Source organism: Mauremys mutica, chromosome 6 (assembly GCF_020497125.1).
Source record: "Mauremys mutica isolate MM-2020 ecotype Southern chromosome 6, ASM2049712v1, whole genome shotgun sequence".
Classification (NCBI taxonomy): domain Eukaryota; kingdom Metazoa; phylum Chordata; order Testudines; family Geoemydidae; genus Mauremys; species Mauremys mutica.
This window is the reverse complement of record NC_059077.1, coordinates 95,615,828-95,637,105: the sequence shown is the minus strand read 5'-3', so window position 1 is coordinate 95,637,105 and position 21,278 is coordinate 95,615,828. Positions and strand designations below refer to the sequence as shown.

At 41.6% G+C, this 21,278-nt stretch overlaps 1 protein-coding gene across 2 annotated transcripts in view; it reads right to left on the bottom strand.

Annotated features, from left to right (window-relative positions):
• VPS13A (vacuolar protein sorting 13 homolog A) overlaps positions 1–21,278 on the bottom strand; it is a 302,560-nt gene that overhangs the window by 30,352 nt on the left and 250,930 nt on the right. For both annotated transcript variants that reach the window (XM_045020500.1, XM_045020501.1), the window contains 8 exons: positions 20,460–20,605; positions 20,271–20,352; positions 18,584–18,697; positions 18,075–18,150; positions 17,792–17,955; positions 17,432–17,477; positions 16,989–17,112; positions 8,825–8,939 (listed from right to left, as the gene is read on the bottom strand). In XM_045020500.1, the coding sequence (XP_044876435.1) occupies positions 8,825–8,939; positions 16,989–17,112; positions 17,432–17,477; positions 17,792–17,955; positions 18,075–18,150; positions 18,584–18,697; positions 20,271–20,352; positions 20,460–20,605 (867 nt within the window). The remainder of the gene's footprint in view (positions 1–8,824; positions 8,940–16,988; positions 17,113–17,431; positions 17,478–17,791; positions 17,956–18,074; positions 18,151–18,583; positions 18,698–20,270; positions 20,353–20,459; positions 20,606–21,278) is intronic.

Here is a 21,278-nt window from a genome sequence, read left to right as displayed (position 1 = left end):
CACTTAGTCCCGGAGACCCCAGCAACAAAGGATCACCTCTGAATTCCACAGGTGAAAGTAATTTAGTGATGAATGAAAGAAGCTATGCTATAGTAAATAGTTACAATATAGTAAACAAGTTAATTAAATGTACAGCAAGGCTTAATCCATGTTTATGTAGTCTGGTAACTTTAACTGTCTAAAGTAAGTCTTAGTAGTACCAAGTAAAAATCCTTCGACACACTCATATCAAGCTGTTATAGCAACTAGAATATAGATACCCTGTATAACACAATCAGAAATCCTTCATGACATCAGTTTAAATGAATGAACTGTGCATGACATCATAAGTTTGACAAGTGTTCCTAAAGCCTTAACAAAACAAAAATAAAAAATTGGTGAACAGAATTTGCTACTCCAAGCTAAATTATAGCAATAGCAGCATGTTTCTGTTTCTGCTTTACTTGTGCAAACAAAACTGCTAACTTCAGTAGGAGATTTTGGGTGTATAAAGAATAGAGATCAGGGCTCTGTTTATATTTGATATTGTTAATTATCTATCATAATGTTTGTTTCTGAGTGTTCGGAGAAAAATGGTACCTCTGCTAGCATCAGGCTATGTCAATCTGTTGTTACTTGCTCTAAGCATGGAGTATTCCTTTTCCATCTACAACCCTATCCAGAACAGGCTATTTGCGGTGGGAGCAGGTGAAACATCCAAACACAATTTTTTTTCCTGATTTGATAAAAACAGTGCTTTAAAAAGTGCAATTATGGTCAGAAAAAGTGACATTTTAAGAGTGGCTCCATATTTTATATATAGAGAGAGACAAGGTAGGAAAGGTAGTATCTTTTACTGGACCAACTTCTGTTGGTGAGAGAGACAAGCTTTCGAGTTACACATGACCTGAGAAAGAGCTCTGTGCAACTCAAATGCTGGTCTCTCTCACCAACAGAAGTTGGTCTAATAAACCAACATGTCTACAACACTACATATAAAACACACACACCCCTCTGCTTTTTACTATTCTTAGTACTGCAGAACCAACAGAACTATAGGAGACTGAGCAGAATTCTTTAAAGAATCAGTTTATACTGATTAAGATCTAAATTCAGAATCTTTGCCTCGAGATGTCAAGTGGTATTTGTCTCAAATGCACATTAACTATACACCTCTAATACTTTGACTGCATCAGGAATACTAGTGATAATATAAGAACATACAAAATGCTATACTGGGAAGACAACTGGTCCATCTAGCCCAGTATCCTGTCTCTGACAGTGGTTGGTGCCAGATGCTTCACAGGAGATGAAAAGAACACAGCAATTATCGAGTGATCCATCCTGTTGTCCAGTCCCAGCTTCTGGCAGTTGGAAGTTTAGGGACATCTGGAACAGGAGGTTGCGCCCCTTACCATCTTGGCTAATAGCCATTGATGGACCTATCCTCCATGAACTTGTCTAATTATTTTTTTGAACCCAGTTATATTTTTCGTCTTCACAATGTCCCATGGCAACGAGTTCCACAGATTGACCGTGCATTGTGTAAAGAGGTACTTCCTTTTGTTTAAAATCATATTAATTTCATCAGGTAACTCCTAGTTTTTGTGTATGTGAAGGGGCAAATAACATTTCCCTATTCACTTTCACCACACCATTCATGATTTTATAGACTTCTATTATATTGCCCGTACTCATTTCTTTTATAAACTGAAAGGTCTCAGGCTTTTGACTCTCTCCTTGTATGGAAGCTGTTCCATACCACTCATCATTGTTGCGCCTCGCAGCGCCTTTCCATTTCTAAAATGAGGCAACCAGAATTGCACACAGTATTCAAGGAGTGGCCATACCATGAACATATGAGCCAGAATCATCACAATTTAGAAGAAACGGTTACTTACTTTAACTGCGCTTCTTTAAGATGTGATGCAGATTTGTATTCCACTTAGGTGTGTGCGCACCCAGAGAACCAGAGGTGGCAAATTTTGTCTTGCAGTACCTGTAGGTGGTGGCGGTGGTGACTTGTGCTCATAGCCCTTTCCTTGGCTATATGAGGCAGTGATGTCTCGACACTCCTCAGTTCCTTTGCACTGAATGCCCAGATACTAGAGTCCGATGCAAAGGGGATGGAGGGTGGATCATGGAATATATGCTTGCATCACATCTTGAAGCTGCACAGGTACAGTAAGTAACCGTTTCTTCTTCTTCGAGCAGATGCAGCCATGCATTCCACTTTGGTGACTCATGAGAAGTATCCACAGAAAATGGGGCTTGGAGTCTATCTAAACAAGGATTACAGGACTGCCCTCCAAAAGTCTGCATCATCTCTGGATGATGCCGTAATGGCATAATGGTTCCTAAATATATGTATCGACAACTACAAGTCAGCCCTGCAAATGTCCAATACTGGGATGTCACCAAGGAATGCTATTGATTTAGGTTGCACTCTCGCAGAATGAGCTCGCACCTGCTAAGAAGGTGTAGTCAAAGCTATTACATATGCACGATTGATAAAGGATGTTACAATCCGTATATGACACCAACAGGTGAGGCGAAGCACAAAACGGTTTAGTTCTGTCCAGATAGAAAGCTAGACATCATCTCACATCTAATGTATGGAGATGCTGCTGATCTAGAGGTGAATGTAGCTTAGGAAAGAACACACAGAAATGACAATCCTGGTACCCATGGCTCACCATGGACAGCCCCCGACGTGGACCAGGTGATGGAGAGTGAGAGAAGAAAGAACCCAACCCTGACACCAAGGAGTGTTGGGTTTCGAGGGATAAAGGTGGAGGCAGTCTTGAGGGTGTGAGTAATAGTTCAAATTCATGTCACCCAGAAAGAGGCTGGGACTGGTACAGATGGTTGAAACGGTACCTCTGGCATTGAATATGCTTCTGTTGTTCCCAGTGCCAAGAGCGGCATCGACCCTGAAGTCAGCGGCAATACCTAAGTAGCTAACAGTGTTGAAGTGGAAGGTGGTGAGTACCGCCACAGTAACATCAGCAGTGCATAATGGACTGTACCAAGGAGTTTCCCGGACCCACTTCCACGGACTGCGGAAGGGAAACATCAAGGTGTGGTGCCGACAGATCCAAAGGTTCAGCAGCTCACCCAGCCAGCAAGGTTATAAACAACATAGCCCCAGCAAGTCCTGGACCAAAGGAGAGACTGGGATAGAAAGGTGGAAGAAGTCCATTGCTGCCTGATATGCTGCTGGCGTGGAAACAGCCAGTGCCAGCATCACCCTCATTGGTACTGGACTCAATGGACGGCCTGGGGCTGGAACAGGAGTTGACAGTAAAGGAACTCTGACCTCCCTGAGTGGTGGTGGGGAGCAGTTAGAGGGACCTGCTTCATCCTGCACACCAGCATTAATACTGTGCCAGTTCTGGAGGAGGCAGAAGAGTCTCCACAAGACCTGGAGTGATCACGATTGGTCTTATGAGACCTTTTCCTCAGTGCACTCGATGGGGAGCAGCTCCCTCCATTTCTTCGCCAGAGTCTGGTTCCACAGCACAAAATGGAAGCACTCTCAGAACCCGATGACAGCCTCCGATCCGACACAGGCCTCGGCGCCAAGGCAGGCCACAAGGCCTGTCTGAGGTGGTGCTGCTTTAGGTGAAGGTTCCTAGCCATCTGAGTCCATTTTGTAAACAATTTACAAATTGAATCCTAGTGAGGGCTTCACTAGGGAAATAGTTAACTAAATCTAACTAACACGAAGGGGACTAACTATACAGAACTAGAAAAAGTCACTAAGAGTTAGAGAGAGATTGTGAGCTTAAGAACCACGCGGAGTTACAACTCCAACCACGGACAGTAAGAAAGAACTGAGGGGTGTTGAGGTGGTGCTGCTTCATATAGCCAGGAGAGGGGCAATGAGCACGAAGCAGGCGTGCCGCTTCGTACAGGTACCGCTAGGCAAAATTCTCCAGCTCTGGGGTGCTGGGTGTGCACACACCTAAATGTGGAATATGTGGCTAAATCTACTCAAAAAAGAAAAGAACCTGACTTTTAGTTCCTATACTTATAAACTGAGCCAATTTGATATGAAATCACTGAGTCACAAGAAACATGGAACTCAATGACATTTTTACAGTTAATCTGCACAGTTGAATTAAAAGCAAACACTTATTTCCATTTACTTAAAGGTGTCTCTCATTATGAAGGAAATAAAACTGAGATTCCCTGATTTAGCAAGTATGCCACTATCAAGTGAAGTGGAAGTTGGACCTAAAGCAAAAATAGAAGGAACTATACTAAAAAAGCCAATTATACATGCTAAAAATGCACAAAAAGAAAAAGAAAATGTCAGATGTTGAATTTAAAGCTACAGTTTAGTAGCAATAAATCTAATAAAGCATAATGGGAATGTTAAATACTATAGTTGACCTTTTCAGAAGGATGAACTTAAAACTATTTCCCCTTTTAGGCACAACATGAATTTTTTCAGGTTAAAGAATGCACACTTTTTCCTCTGCTTTCTTCAAATACAGTATATTATAATATAAATGTATGTCTGATATACTACCATAGTCTTCCTGCAGAATCTCAAGGCAGTAATAAAATGCAACATTTTCTCTAAACCATTTTTGTGATATTTCCCTTGAAGAGTCCAATATTGTAGAAAAACCAGTAGTGTGAAGTACATAATGATCTTCTGCATCAGTAGTTCCCTTTGAAATGAGTTTTCAAATCAAGTTTCCTCACTATTATCTGGAGTTTCAATGTTCATCCCTACACCCACTGCCCAAGAGTGCAAACTGAGCAACAGCTTCTAAAGCTGGGGTCGGCAACCTTTCAGAAGCGGTGTGTCGTGTCTTAATTTATGCACTCTAATTTAAGGTTTCGCATGCCAGTAATACATTTTAACATTTTTAGAAGGTCTCTTTCTAAAGTCTATAATATATAACTAAACTATTGTTGTATGTAAAGTAAATAAGGTTTTTAAAATGTTTAAGAAGCTTCATTTAAAATTAAATTAAAATGCAGAGCCCCCAGACCGGTGGCCAGGACCTGGGCAGTGAGAGTTCCACTGAAAAATTAGCTCGCGTGCTGCCTTCGGCACCCGTGCCATAGGTTGCCTACCCCTGTTCTAAAGCATATGAAGTAGCAACAGCATGAAAATCAGGATGAGCAGTCTGAACTGTAAAGTAATTCTCCCATCAGAAGCTGTAAGGAAATAACAGGATGCACTGGAGGAGGCTGACTCTTTCGGTAAATATGATAAGGTTTTAGTTGGCACTAAAGAGTGAAGGTTTTTTTGGGACAATCCTCTTGCTGATATTTGAATAAACAGTTGGTTTACACAACACATACTACTAGACAAACGTATTCTAAATGCTTTTATAATGCCCCCTTGCCCCTTAATACCTAAATTTAGATGTATAGAAGATCAACTGGTTTAGAGAAAAATATGCAAGCTGACTAGTAAGTAAAGAAATGTAAATAAACACTTACTTGTCAAAGAAACAAAGAACATTTAACAATGACAACTGAAAATTTGCAATCTAATACTGTACTGTGTATGCCTTTTGTTATTTTGTGTTCTGCATTTTCCACCTAGTTTAATGAGGATCTGTATGTTTTATAAAATGTTACTATACAAAATAACGTACAAGACTAAAACAAGTATGGCCGTATTCCCAAAATGCATTTACATAATAATTTTTGGAGTAAATGACAGTATAAATGCCTTCTAAAAAGAATGCTTCACTTTATATGAAGAACCAAATCTTCTAAGCTGGCAACAAAGGAATTTAGGAGGATCCACATTTTACTGAAAAATTCAACATATGTAAACTAAAATGAATGTTTAAGAACCAGTTATCTTGAAAATGAAATGATGAATGAAAAATCAAAATGATTACATGAATTTTAATAAGTTTTTTTTAAACTAACCTTTCTAGGACAATCATAGCAATATTCTATAATCTTATTCTTTTACATAATCTAATTCTGGGAAATGTGAGTGATGATGTTGGAACAGAACAGATGAATCGATTTTTTTTACATAAACTTTAAACAAGTTTATTGTTATTAAAAGAAAGTCAGACAAAATATTTTTGAAATATCAAATAAACAGAATGCAAAATATTAAACAGCATTTTTAATATCAATAAGCACAGTACAGCTCAAAAAGATTACACTGAATGCACGTATATTATAAAGGCATCTTAGCTAACAAATGATGATTTAAAATTAAAAAAATATTAAACAAAACTCTGAGGAAAATGGAAAAAACAGATTAATTATAATTTATGGAAATTTGCCCGCAACAATATCATTAAATCCGAGTATAACATTAGCTCCTGTCAACTTAGTACATAAATATATTTAATATATTTTAATTTCTCTGCTTAAATATGATCTCTTTTTGTTTGCCTATATTTTTGTACAACTTTTAAAAGACAAAAATTAAAATAAAAAAGTTACTTTCTATGGCAGTCATGACAGCAACAACATTTAATAGTATAAACTAAGAGTCCAATTAATGTGACAAACTCATGCATTTGTAATGGTGCATATTTTCCTAACTGTCATTATCATCATCATCATCATCACTACTATTGTGATTCTTAGTCCATTCCCTGTAGGCCTGTCTTTTCTGCAAGCATGATAAGGGAAGAAAAAAAGCAGAAGTGTTAGTTTACGCTGGCAAGTTAGTTAGTTTTTAAAAAGCAGACAAATTCTGAAATGGCTTCTGAATTCAGGATACAATAGAAGTGTTCCAATCCCCTGTTAATGGAGTCATACACCTGTCTATAATAATCAGCAAATGAATCACCAAAGATTTATTAAACCCTAATCCTGAAACTTGTTGCCCACAGGAAGAATACTGCACTTGCACAAAGACCTAATGATTTCAGTAGGGCTCTGCGTAAGCATAGGGATCTGCCTCCATATATCTTATTGCAAGATTAGAGCTTTAATGTGTAAATCCTATTTCATAAAAGGAACATGCTTAAGGTGACTATTGCATTTCTCTGAAGATTAAAGTCACTTGAATGCGAGGGGCATCAGAATATTCTCCAAGGTATAGGATGATAATCTAAATACACTCCTCATTTTATCTTATTATTTAATTTAAAAAACAGAACCATTAGAGAAATAGAAGATTTTTTTTCCCTCTATCTTTTTTCCATTTGAAAAATTGTGATGGGATTGTACTCATCTAGACAGCATAAAAAGTAGAATTACACATCTTGAATCAATCTATCAGACAGCGCCTTCAGGGTCCTCTCAAAACTACTAATTTGCTCACAAATGAACGTTATCATCTAATCCAAACACTTGCAAAATTAAGGTAGAGCATAAACAATACAAAATAATTATATAATTTGTATTCAAGGAGTTGGACTTAGTCTTGTTAGCATTCTGCTTCACTAGCATGGCATGAAATATCAAAGGGGAAATACATCAAGAACCCTACTGTCTTATCAGAAAGAGGAAGTATAGTGACTAGGCCTTTTTGTGCTGTTTATCAGTAGCAGTTTTTAATGGTTTGCCAGTTAAGGCCGTGCTGTTTGTTAGTACGTATTTTGCAAGATAATAGCACAGGAAATATAAACTGCATCATGAGAGAAAAAAGCAAGATTATAGCCCTTAGCGTTACAGGATCTTCAAAGAATGTTGAAGAGGAACTCCATAGTAAGATATAATATTAACTCAGTTTAGCAATTTCAATTTTAGAATATTTTGATTCAGAAAAGCACCCCTTAGTAGGAGGCAGTAGAGAAAATACAGCAGAATACACAGAAACAGACTGACCCTAATTTCATATAAATGACGCACCATGCAGCATCTCAAAATATGTTCTAAGTGAAACAAAAACCCTACCCAGGTAACAAATACTTTTGAAAATGTTTGGCTATGTAACTTCTCATCCATCTTGTACAAGGTGACCTACTTTTTCTCAAATTCATCTCTGAATCTCAGGAATTCCAGCACACTGCTAGGGTATTGAAGGGAAATCTCTAATAGAAGGTTTTCATATATATATTAGAACATCCTATCTGCCGTCTCCAATTTGTATTCAATTAGCAGCTATTGATTTTGTCATTTCCCCGGTGTGAATATTTTTAAAATTCAGTTTCTATGATAATGAAAGACAATTAGATTATAGGAATTTTCCACCTTATTTATGGACATACTGTAAAATCAGTTCAAAGTACTTTAACTCTAATGTTAGAATTATGAATTAACTTTCCATTAAAGGTGGTTAAAGTAAAACAGGAAGCATCTCAAATTATTAAAATATCACACTATTAAAAAAATTATGACGTGACTAACAGCAGCTCAGCTCATCTAATAAGTTACAAGTTTAGATTTTTGGATATGAACAATGCTACAGTGAAAAATTACTGAAATGCTTTTAACTGAAGCAGTGTGATATAAATATAGTTACTGTCCATGTATCTCAAATACAAATTTCTGCAAAAACATTACTTTCACATTTTTAATTAAAAAACACAGTGGTTGCTGAAGAGTTTAATCAATTAAAATTCAGGCAAAAATATCATTGTGCCTTAACTTTATCTAAATGCACAATATAAAAAAAGTTACTAAAAGAAAAACTACGCTTACCGCAGCTGTTGTAACAAAACTAAAAAGCCTAAAACACATGAACACAAGCGTTTCTCTTATTTAAGTCACTTTGGCAACATATGCATAATTAAGGATGCTGTGATATAAATTATACTGCAAGTTCTCTCTGAAAGGGCATGTGTTAGCTGTCTTTCTATAAAATCTTGCAAGACTGGCCATAAAACCCATGCAATGAAGATACAAATGAGACTACATGTTATAAATATCAAAAATTATGTTTCAGTTGCTTCACCTGTAACATCTGACTTCCGGTCCCATCCCTTAACCTGTAAGGTCTAATAACTCCATCCTCACAAAAGAAACGAGGTGGGCGCAGACTCGTCACATCATCAGATGAATCTGTAGCTCTGAAAACAAAGCAACAAATTCAAAATATGTTACATATTTAGCATAGACATTAGTATACTTTTAAAATACCATATTTTCAAAAGGTCCTAAAGTTATCCTATGTAAATATTTAAAATACTGATAAAATGACATATTTACTCTCGCTCTATGTAAATTACATGCAATTTTCAGTTTGATTATTGAGGCACACGTAGCTATAGTAATTTGGACTAGTGTAATCTTCACTGACTAGTCAGGATGCCTTTATTATTTAGGGTAATCATACACATTACACATACTATGGCTTCAATGGCAAAGACATATGCGCATGCTTATTGTTAAGTCAATAGGACTACATAAATACTGTGTATAAATGTGTGTTCATATTTATGTTACTGATTCATGGAACACAAGGCTAAACTAGTAGGTATTTATTTACAAGCAGGACTCTGTAGAAAATGATTATATGGTAAATGAATGTCTGCAAAATTCCTCATTGAAATTTCCATGTAAAAGGCTAATGTTCTTTCTTCAACTTTGCTTCATATTCTGTGTTTTCTCCACAAAGGAACTTTAAAAAAAAGAGCAAGTGGCAGTGGGGAGGGTAGTGGTATGAGGGAGAAACAATGGTCCAGATGCTGAAGAGCAGCAAGGCCAGTACAGTCCATAAATATGGTCAACAGCATGAGCTTTCACTTATAATTGAGGAGGTCTAGAGAAAGAAAGATGGATGAAACTTTAATAATAACTTTTAACCTGTCTCCCCCCTGAGGGCACTGTCTGGCATGCACAAATTTGTGCCCAAGCAATTTTTGACAATTTAGTGCCACATATGCAAATATAAACAAGTGTATATTACTATGAGGTTGTTTTATTGCTATATCAGTTTATTCTTTTATTCCCTAACTTTTGTGCACTGAAGTTTATAAACTAAATGTTGCATTAATATACTTGTTTTTTAAAAAAACATTATGTATATGATATAGCCATATATTTTAAGTATATAATTTATACATATGGAATGTTTTAGACACTTTAAAATTATTATTCAGACTACTTTTTCATTCCTCCTCTTGTAATGCCAGATGTGTTTAGTTACCATAAATCTAAACCAGGGAGATCTCTTAGGGAGCCTCCTTCCTTCTAAAATAGTGTTTTTTATGACTAATAAGAGAACAATTTTAGGAAGCTGCAAGTTTCTCCTTTCCACTGGATGAAAAACCAGTTTCTAGGCCTTTAAGATGTGTGATATTAGAATTTAAAGTAGTAACATTTTTAAGTATAAACATTTTTTATTGGTGCCACAATGAATATTGTTTGTTCTGCCTATCAGGACAGTGTAATTTTAAGGGAGAAGATGGTCATGTTTCTTTGACAGGTTCTTTTTTAAAACAGGGACCTGCTTGAAATAAGTCCTAGGAAGATGACTTATAGGTCCTAGGAAGTGAGAAAAGAAACATTTAAAGGTATAATATAATAGGTCAATTTATCAAATGGCTTTGCATGCACACTTTTTATATATAGTGATTACAATCAAGAAGTGGTCTTTTCTATTAATAACAGTTAGTTTTAAAAGTAGGGATATTCAGCCACAGATTAAACTGCTCTAGGTCAGTTACATTTGGGGACTAAGCTACTGAAAATATAAATATTTAATATATTTAAATATAAAATATTTAACATTTAAAATATTTTCTCCTACTTCTTTGTCCATTGCAGTGCAAGGTAATTTAGATTCAGTTTTTGTAAGGCTTGAGATCACTGAGTGTGAGTTTCACAATATTCAATCACAGCTTTGTTCAGCAGAAGTGCTGGGACTATCTCACTTTAAACAGGAAGGGAGAGGAACTTGACAATGCCAGTCAGTTCTTGAATTCCCTTCAGTATACATTAACCGTCTGATCAACCTGCAAAGTTCACGTCTTCTTTTGGGCATTTTGGGCCAGGCTGAGAGATTGGGGTTCACAGAAGGAGTTTTGATTATGAGGCTTTAGGTAGAGTTATTTTAAGCCAATAACAGCTGAAGTGACTTGATACTGTGGTTTTAGTTATTCTACAGGACCTTTAACAATTTGGAAAGATGTTTGTTATAAATATAAATAATAAATTGATTATGAAAAAATGGTTACTCACCTTTTTGTAACTGTTGTTCTTCGAGATGCGTTGTTCATGTCCATTCCAAGCAGGTGTGCGCCACGTGCACGCCAGCCAAAGATTTTCCCATAGCAGTGTCCGTAGTGTCGGCTCTGGCACTCCCTGGAATGGCGCCTCCATGCCAGCACTCCAACAGAGGTGCAGGAGGGTGGGTATTGCAATGGACATGAACAACACATCTTGAAGAACAAGTTACAAAAAGGTGAGTAACCGTTTTTTCTTCTTCGAGTGATTGTTCATGTGCATTCCAAGCAGGTGACTCACAAGCCTGAGTTTAGGTGGTGGGGTGGTAGTTCACTGCTGATTGGAGCTGCATCGTTTCTGGCCTGGTGTGTGATGGCATAGTGTGACGTGAATGTGTGGATTGAGGACCATGTGGCAGCCCTGCATATCTCCTGTGTCGGGACCTGAGCCAGGAACGCCGCAGCAGAGGCCTGTGCCCTTGTGGAGTGGGCTGTGATTGGCGGGGCAGGAACCTTGGCCTGATTGTAGCATTCATAGATGCAAGCCGTGATCCACGAGGAGATACGCTGTGAAGAGATGGGGAGCCCCTTCATCCCGCGGGCCACAGCTACAAAGAGTTGGGTTGATTTCCTGAACGGTTTAGTTCATTCAATATAGAATGCTAGGGCCCTGCGAACGTCCAGGGAATGCAGCCTACACTCTGCGTTGGAGGAGTGTGGCTTAGGGTAGAACACTGGGAGAAAAATGTCCTGACCCATGTGGAATTGGAGACCACCTTCAAAAGGAACGCTGGGTGTGGCCTGAGTTGGACGTTGTCTCTGTGGAAGACCGTGTATGGAGGCTCAGATGTCAGCGCTCTGAGCTCCAATACCCTCCTGGCCGAGGTGACGGCCACGAGGAATGAGACCTTATAGGAGAGATATAGCAAAGAGCACGTAGCCAGCAGCTCGAAAGGCCCTTGTGGAAGCGACAAACCAATGGGTTTGTGAAGACTGAACTACCTTCAGCTCCTGGGTGGAATGCAGAGATGGCCACCAGAGGGACCCGAACCAGAGAGAGGGAAAGTCCCCGCTGTCTCAACTGGAGTAGGTAATCAAGGATGAGAGGGATCAGGGTGAGCAATGGAGCCTGTCCCTGCTGTTCAGCCCAGATGGAAAAACGTTTCCACTTGGCCATGTATGTGGCACTGGTGGAGAGTTTTCTGCTATCGAGGACTTGTCTGACCTGCTGCGAGCACTGCATTTCCACTGGGTTTAGCCACGGAGCATCCAGGCTGTGAGGTGGAGTGACTTCACGTTCGAGTGGCGGAGGTGGCCCTGATCATGCGTGAACAGGTCTGGGAGTAGGGGCAACGTGAGGGGCGCCTGTATAGACATGTGCAGCAGCGACGTGTACCAATGCTGGCACGGCCACACCGGCGCTATCAGTATGACGTGAGCGTGATCCCTGCGTATCTTGAGGAGTACCCTGTGGACCATGGGGATCAGAGGGAAGGCGTAAAGCAGACTGCCTTCCCACGAGAGGAGGAAGGCATCCGTTAGAGACTCTGGACTGTGCCCCATGAGGGAGCAGAACCTTCAACACTTCCTGTTGTCCCTCGAGGCAAACAGGTCTATCTGGGGATAACCCCAGAGACGGAAGATTGAGCGTGCCACGTCTCGGTGAAGGGACTACTCGTGACCATGGAATGAGCAGCTGAGGGTTGTCCGACAGTCCGTTCTGCACCCCCGGGAGGTAGGATGCCATTATACACAAAAATCCCATAACATGAGGCTTCCCGGCACAGGAGAGAGGAGCGTGCACCCCCGTTTGTTGATATAGAACATTGCTGAAGTATTGTCCATGAGGAATGCAACGCACCTGCCTGCCAATTGAGATTTGAAAGTGAGGCAGGCAAGGCAAACAGCCCATAGCTCCCTGACGTTGATGTGTAGGGAGAGGTCCTCTGGGGACCAAAGGCCTTGAGTCCTGAGGTTCCCGAGATGTGCCCTCCACCCCAGATCTGATGCGTCTGTCACCAAGGAAAGGGCTGGCTGAGGGCTGGCGAAGGGTACTCCCGCACAGACTTCCCGCGGGTCGGGCCACCACTGAAGGGAATCCAGCACCACTTGGGGAAGTGTCACCACCGAGTCCAGCGCGTCCCTGGTTGGTTGGTACGCAGTCGCTAACCAGGACTGAAGAGGGCGCAGCCTGAGCCTGGCGTGGCTCACCACGTAGGTGCACGTAGCCATATGTCCCAGCAACTGGAGGCAGTTCCTCTCTGTGGTTGTTGGGAAACGGCGGAGACCGAGGATGATGTCGGACATGGACCGAAACCTGGCCTCCGGCAGGAATGCTCTGGCCTGCGTCGAGTCCAGAACTGCCCCTATGAACTCTATCCATTGGACAGGAGACAGGGTAGACTTGTTCAACAGGAGACCGAGTTCAAGGAAGGTCTGTCTGATAAAGACCACCTGAGCCTCCACCTGTGCCTTGGAGCGGCCCTTGATGAGACAATCGTCCAGGTAGGGAAAGACCTGAATTCCGTGCTTGCACAGGAAAGCTGCTACAACTGCCATGCACTTTGTGAAGACCCCTGGGGCCGTTGACAGGCCGAAAAGCAGGACTGCGAACTGGAGATGGGTGTTGCTCAGTATGAGATAACGTCTGTGCTGAGGGATTATTGCGATATGAAAGTACGCGTCCTTCAAATCGAGGGCGGCCCACCAGTCTCTTGGATCCATGGAGGCGATGATGGAGGACAGGGAGACCATACAGAACTTGAGCTTCTTTACAAACTTGTTCAGATGCCGCAAGTCCAAAATGGGTCTGAGGCACCCTTTCACCTTTGGTATTAGGAAATACTGGGAGTAAAAACCCCTGCCCCTGAGTTCCTGAGGAACTTCCTCCACTGCTCCTACTATGAGGAGGGACTGCACTTCCAGAATTAGAAGTTGCTCATGAGAGGGGTCCCCGAAGAGGGACAGGGATGGGGGCTGGTGAGGCAGAGGGAGGAGAATTGGATAGAATATCCTCTCTCTACCGTGCGGAGCACCCAACTGTCCGATGTGATTTGGGACCAGGCATGATAGAAGGGGGACAGACGTGACGAAAAGGTAGGGTTGGTTGGATCCAGCTTCCAGGTAGTCCATCAAATTTGGGGTCTAGGCCCCGACGGAGGCCGTGGCTGGCCGGACAACTGGCCGGAGGGCTGTTGTTGCTGCCTCCTGCTGTTTCTGCTTCGCCTACGTGAAGGCTCCGGGTGGTACTGGGGATGGTACAGCCGCAGAACTGGCTGTGGCCTGAATTGTCTGTGTGGGGGGCTGGGGTGTGCAACCCTAGCGAGAGTAAGGTAGCCTTTGAGTCCTTTAGGCTATAGAGCCTCTTGTCCATTTACTCGGAAAAGAGCATGAGCCCCTCGAAGGGGAGGTCCTGGATGGTCTGTTGGACCTCATGTGGAAGGCCTAAGACCTGAAGCCAGGCTCCTCGCCGCATGACCAGCCCGGTTGCCAGCGTGCAGAAGGCTGCATCCGCCGCATCCAGAGCTGCTTGGAGGGATGCCCAGGAAATTAGCTTCCCTTCCTCTACCAAAGCGGAAAATTCTGTTCGTGATTCCTGGGGGAGGAGTTCAGTGAACTTGGACAAGGCCGAGCACATGTTATGGCTATACCGGCTCACTATAGCCTCTTGGTTGGCTATACGTAGTTGCAGACCTCCCGTTGAGTACACCTTTCTACCAAAGAGGTCCAACTTCTTGGCCTCCCTGTTCTTTGGTGTAGACCCTTGGAAACCCTGATGCTCCCTTTCGTTGGCCGCATCCGCAACCAGAGAGTCCGGGGGAGGGTGGGTATATAGGTGCTCATGGCCCTTGGAGGGTAGAAAGTAGCACCCCTCTGTCTTTTTGGCCATAGAGGCCAACAAAGCTGGCGTCTGCAACAAGGTGCGGGACGTATCAGCTATCGTTCTGATCAATGGTAGGGCAACCCTAGATGGCCCGAGGGGGCCAGCATATCCACTACCGGATCTACATCCACCTCGATCTCCTCCATTTGGATCAGTAGGCTCTGAGCGGCACGCTTAAGTAGCTGCTCAAGCACCCGGTTGTCCTCTAGGGACGGTGCCGCTGAAGTTCCCGCAACTGCCTCATCCGGCAAGGAAGAGGAGGAGATCACCTGCAAAGGACCTTCCTCTGTACCCTCAGCCTCTGCAGGGTTCTGCAGCACATGGTACTCTGGTTGCGTGGCCGGTGCGGATGTAGGATGCGGCACCACAGCCGGTACTGGGGGGTGACGCTGAACGACGAGGTGTGCTGGGCAGTGCCTGCGGCATCGGAAACATGGTCCCCGTCGGTGCTGGTGTCTGACTAGGCGGTGCCGGGTTCTGTTGTGGCACACTCCTGTCGGACAGTGGTGCCGGTGGTGGAGGCATTTGCGCTGGAGCCCCCGACATCAAGGAGACCAATGCAGACCTGGAGCGCGGGCCATACAACTGTCCCAGGGACTGATGGTAGGCCCAGGGAGTCCAGAACGGCCACTGGGAGGGCGGCTGCCACTGTTGCTGCCACTGCGCCGGGTAAGGTCGTTGGCTTGCCTGAGAACCCGACCTCCTGCTCCTCAATCTACTGGAGCAGTAGGATTCCACCTCTGAGTCCGAGGTCTCCAAATAGGAGGACCGAGGGGGAACAGTACCCACTGTTGCCAGGGAGCGGTGCCACGAGGCTGGGGAGCGCTCTCTCTGCGCCGGTGCGGAACAGGGAAGGGACTGGGGTGACATCATGGCCAGCTTGCCCCTTGACTGGATCGGGTGTCGGGCCGTGTCTTGCGACTCTTTCCACCAGTGCAGGGAGGCTGGCACCGGGAGGCTTAATAAGTCAGAGGCCGCCTTGAACACCTCCGGCATCAATGAGGGACGCACATCCTCGTTGAAGTCCAGGGATCTGGACTGGTCCAGACTCCACCGCACCCCCACCGGGGCAGGAGTCAACGGGACCTTGGGAGGGTGCGGTTGTGGCTCGGCTTGTCCCACCGCAGTGGTGGATGCCGCCGGCCTTTTAAGATCCTGTTGGGGTGATCAGTCCCTCATTGGACTCTTCTTTTTCGCGGCACTGGAGATGGTGATTGGTGCCGCATGGAGGCTGATTTTCTATGTCCTGGGTCTCTCCGGTGCCGGGACTTAGAGGTCTTAGACTGGGCCTCCTGTCTTGTTAGTGGTGCCGGAGCGCTACGCGTTGAGGATGAGGTGCTGGGCGCTGGATTGGCAGGCTCAGGGTCTGAGTGTGGCCATAAAGCTGCCTCCATTAGGAGCACTCAATCTCTGCTCTCTGTCCTTAAGAGTCCTGGGACGGAATCCCCTGCAGATACTGCACTGGTCTCTTTGGTGGCTCTCCCCGAGGCACCTCAAGCAGGACGAGTGCGGGTCACTCTTCGGCATGAACTTCCCGCAGTCCTTGCAGAGTTTAAAACCTGGGGACCCGGGCATGCCCCAGCGGGGCGAAGCCTACGTTGGGGGGGAAACCCTCCAACAACTATTAACTATCTACAACTAACACTCTCAACTATGAGAGAGGAAACAACTATATACACTTAAACAAGACACTGCTAGGCTTGCTGCAAGAGCGAGCAAAGTTCCAGCTACCCGTCACCAGCAGTAAGAAAGAACTGAGGGGGTGGAGGGTTGGCGGGCCCCTATATAGGGCACCATGGAGGCGCCACGGCCGACCCTACGGACGCTACTAAGGGAAAATCTTCTGGCTGGTGTGCATGCAGCGCGCACACACCTGCTTGGAATGCACATGAACAATCACTTGAAGAAGAACTATTTATCTGAAGCATTTGTGCCACTGGAGACAAATGATTAGGTGAAAGCTCCTGAAAAAGTACCAAGGCACAATTACAGAATATATTCATTTTTAGCATCAGTACCAGTCTTTCATGCTATTTGCTATTCTGTCTTTATTCTATTCTATATTGTACCTTTTAATACCCTGAAATGTGCTGCTTGCCATGTCTATGATTCCTCCAGTGGGCCTGGCTACTGCTCCCACTAAACCTTTCCCAACACCTTTGAAGAAACCGGCTGCTCCTTCTTTTTGGGCTCCTAGAAATAATTAAGAAAAACATCTTTCTGTAGTAATATTCATAAACCTTCTTTTCTAAATACTTGAAAACTTTAAATAATCACTATCACATTTTTCTACTTTCACTGATTTATAAAAAGCACAATTTAATTTACCCTAATAATTATTACACAATGATGTCATTACATAGGATGGTCCATCCAAAAATTAGTCAATCAAGTTTGAAGTATAAAACAAAAAGATTCATATCTGGTATGCAGTGTGTTTTGCAACCTATCTCAACAAATATTAGAATCAAGAACATATGCACTGCTGACACACAGCAAGAACTATACTTACCTCTTATTGGTTTTGTCACTATTCCTGTTATGCCACTAACAAAACCCTATGGGGAGAAACAGACAATTCTCACTTATCTGTTTTCAGAATGTATTTTTCTTACTTTATAAAAATTCTAATTGTGATTTAATGTAATTCAAAACATGAGTTCTGCTGGAGGTAATACTAAGGCCCATGTAAAATTAATGAAACAACCAATTCTCTTCACTGCTCCTATACCTCCTTTATAATTTGAATATATTTTCAGTTTACAATTACAACTGTACTTTGGCAATAAGTTCACAAGAGCACGATTAAAATAAAGTCTATATAGATAAATTGGACGAAGTTGCTTATTTTTTCTAAAGTGATATTTCTTACAGACACTAGGCCTTTCCCTCCACGAGTGATGCCCTCTCTAAGGCCAGTTGGTTGTTTATTCATGGTTTCCCTTCTCTTCTGCTGGTAGTCTTCATCCATAGTTATTGCTGCTACTCCTTTAGCCATAGCACTAGTGATTCTTGATGCAGCACCAGCTAATCCACCTACGGAAAAAGTAAAGATTATGTAAAAGTGAAAAAAGCTACTTAACACAATCACAGTACACAAGATTACATGGTCACTATTAATCAAAAGATAAAAATATAAACATATTACAGCTTACCTACAGCTCCCCCTACTAGTGCTTTAAGACCGAGTGCCATTCCCTCTACAAATTCTTCAGGACCCTGGATGGCTCCCTGGGGGGGAGGAGGGGGCAGAAAGGTGTATAGAAAAAGGAAATAATCTTATTTGAAAAAAAGTAATTTATCTGAATGTCATATTTTATATAAAAAGTATACTTTAACAATATAACAAAATTCAGCCACGCTTTCTTCTAATTGTTATGGCCTTGATATTCTTTAGAATAAATTAGTGTAAAGAATAGTCTCTTGTCAGAAGTATGAAAAGGCTGTTCCCTTCTTGCATTTACACAAATTTTTGCTATAATTTTTCCTGATTAGTATTACACTAGGATTTGGCAGAACTGAATGCACCTCCTGGAAATGGCATTTAAAAGTTTAAGCCTGATTTTAAAATGAAAGCGCCTTACAATATATCTACATTTCAAACAACATCTAAGTAGCTTACCAACTGTATTATGTTTCATAAGATGCTAAATGGCAGTTTTACCTGGTAAGGTTCATAGAAGAATGCTTCTACTCCTTCAGACAAGTCTCTTATGAATCCAAATGGATTGCCCAAAACATCAAGGCCAAGAATAAGAACATACATTTGTTTAATGGCCTAAAATGAAAATAATTTTGAAGTAAAAACATTACAAAAGTATATGGTTTGCATAGAAATTTTACTTTAACAAATAAGGTATATTTTTCATTCAATATTAGGTGAGTGGTTTCTAGCTGGAATATAGTAATGTACTTTAAGATTCACAATTACATATAGTGTTTCCAGACAAAAACTATGCTAAAATGGAGTTAAAGGTTAAGAGTACAGATCAGTGATTCAGGGTAAAAATATTTCAGGTATGTTAAAATTGTCCCCAAAAACAAAGAGAACTCACATAATTCAGGGTTATGGTTAAATTTAAAAAGAAATCTGAATATAATAAAAATTGGAAATACACTCTTATGGCAGCCAAACAACCTTAACTCTGCCTTGTAGTGATACCATGAAGTAACCACACAATTATGACTAATGCATATTAGTGTTTGTCATCCCAGAATAGATGAAAGAGACATATTTGCATATTTCTTTTTCTCACTGTATCACTACAAGGCAGAGTTAAGATTGTTTGGGTGCCTTGGTAGGAAAGTTGAGTAAAGGTTGTTTCTCCCTTGGCAGGAACTATCATGTCCTTTGTCAAGATTATCACTGCTGTATCACTCTGATATGTAATTGGATAAAAAATGTAGGGAAAGATACCCAGTGGAATTCAAACCTTCTTGCTGAGGATAGGGAGAGTCAGAAAGGATGTCAGATTTCTTGCCATGTCAGAGTTAAGCACTCTGGTCCTCTTCTTTTTAGAGGCTGGCCAAGCTGGGGATGAATTTTTAGATTTGCCTCTGAGGAGTGCTTGATTAACAAGGATGAACCAGCTTGTTGAGTCTCAAGTGCTGAACAACACTGACCCACTCCTGTGGCAGTCTCTGGAGGCATCTCATCTGGGAAATGCAGAGACCTTAACAAAACCATTGGACTGGGGAGAAGTCACAATTCAGAAGTTACTGAATTTGAGATAAAACACTCAGAGCCTGGTGTTACTTCTGTTTTACTTCATACAATCCATTTCAGTGCGATATCCTGTTACTCACTGCACTCTTTACCCATCGATACTCTATACAGCTGATTCTGCCACCCTTACTCATATCAAGAAATATCTTACTCTGAGTAGTACCTTTGCAATCAATGGGACTATTGCATTCAACATAAACGTCACAGAATCTGCTTCACAAAAAACAGTATCAGTTTCCCTGTTCAGTATGTTTATCAGTTTGGGTGGCTCAACACTTTTAAGTCATAGAAAATGGAATTGTAAATTCAAAAAATGGCAGTATAGCTTGGGGCAAATATAGTACCTTTAAACTATTTTTTATTAAATTTGGCTAGATTTAAAACTGATATCCTATTAAGCTGAGGTGATATTTAGCCTTATTTTAAGAATAGTTTTCTAAAAATACTAGTCATAATCTAGGTTACTAGCCTGTTTCCAACCAAATATTTTCATTTCACTTCCCTTCTTTAACAAGTGTGCATATAAACATACAAACCAGAAAAGAACACAGTACACTGACATGTAGCTCCAGCATATAATATAATGTATTTAAACAAAGAAGTACACAAATTAATTTAGACTAACCTGTTTTGAATAATGCCTAATAACTGCTGATTGTAGTTGTTGTGTCGTACAGAAGTGATAGCGGAGTTCGAAGAAAGCCAACCTAAAAGAAGTCCACATTATTTAGAGCAGAACAAAATGAATTTCCCTGTGTTGAAAGTGCTAATTTAATACTGATAAATAAGTTATAAAACTATACAGTCAACATACTTGAAGACAACATCTTGTACATCTGTGAGTGTAGCACCAATACTCTTCAGCAGAAGGTTCACGGACTGAACTGGAATCAGTTCATGCTGTCTTTCTTCTTTGTTGCTATCTTCTCCACCCGTGCTCAGTGAGAAACTTAAATGTAACTGAAAGAATGAGAACGAGCATGTAGAACTCCACATTTGATTGGATACTACCTTAATAACGCTTTAACAACAAGTCATTAGCTGTCATTAGTATATGCTATTTCCTAATCTTGACTGACTCCATCCTAATCAGAAAGTTTCCTGTTAATATCACACAGCAAACAAGACCAGAAAGCCTAAAGCAGAATTTTTCTGGAAGAGCAGAATCTGGCCTCTCTCTCATTAAGACTTTTGCACTCTGAACCAAATATCTTTTTAAAGGAAAAGAGGAATTATCGACACGGCACTTGATTAAGGAATTGACTGACTCCTACTTCATAAAAGAGTGACATTCAAAAAAATGTATTCATGTCTAGTGTAAAGCAACATTCTGACAAGCAGCAAATTAGAGGGTAAGAATGAAGATAAGGAAAATGACCTAGTACAATATTTAGAAATAACAGCAGCAAATTGAGTAAAGCACACAGTAAAACATAGTGAACACCTGTGTAGACGTGATTCAATCACGCAAAAAACCCCAAACCCATTAACAGACAAAACATTTTGTTCTTTGACTGATTAAATCCAGTTTATAAGCAAATTGCATACTTATAGCAGTCCTGTCCCCCACTCACAAAAGGGATTTTAAAGAAAGAACTGCTCCAAGCATTCTGCACCTCAAGACTGTACCCAC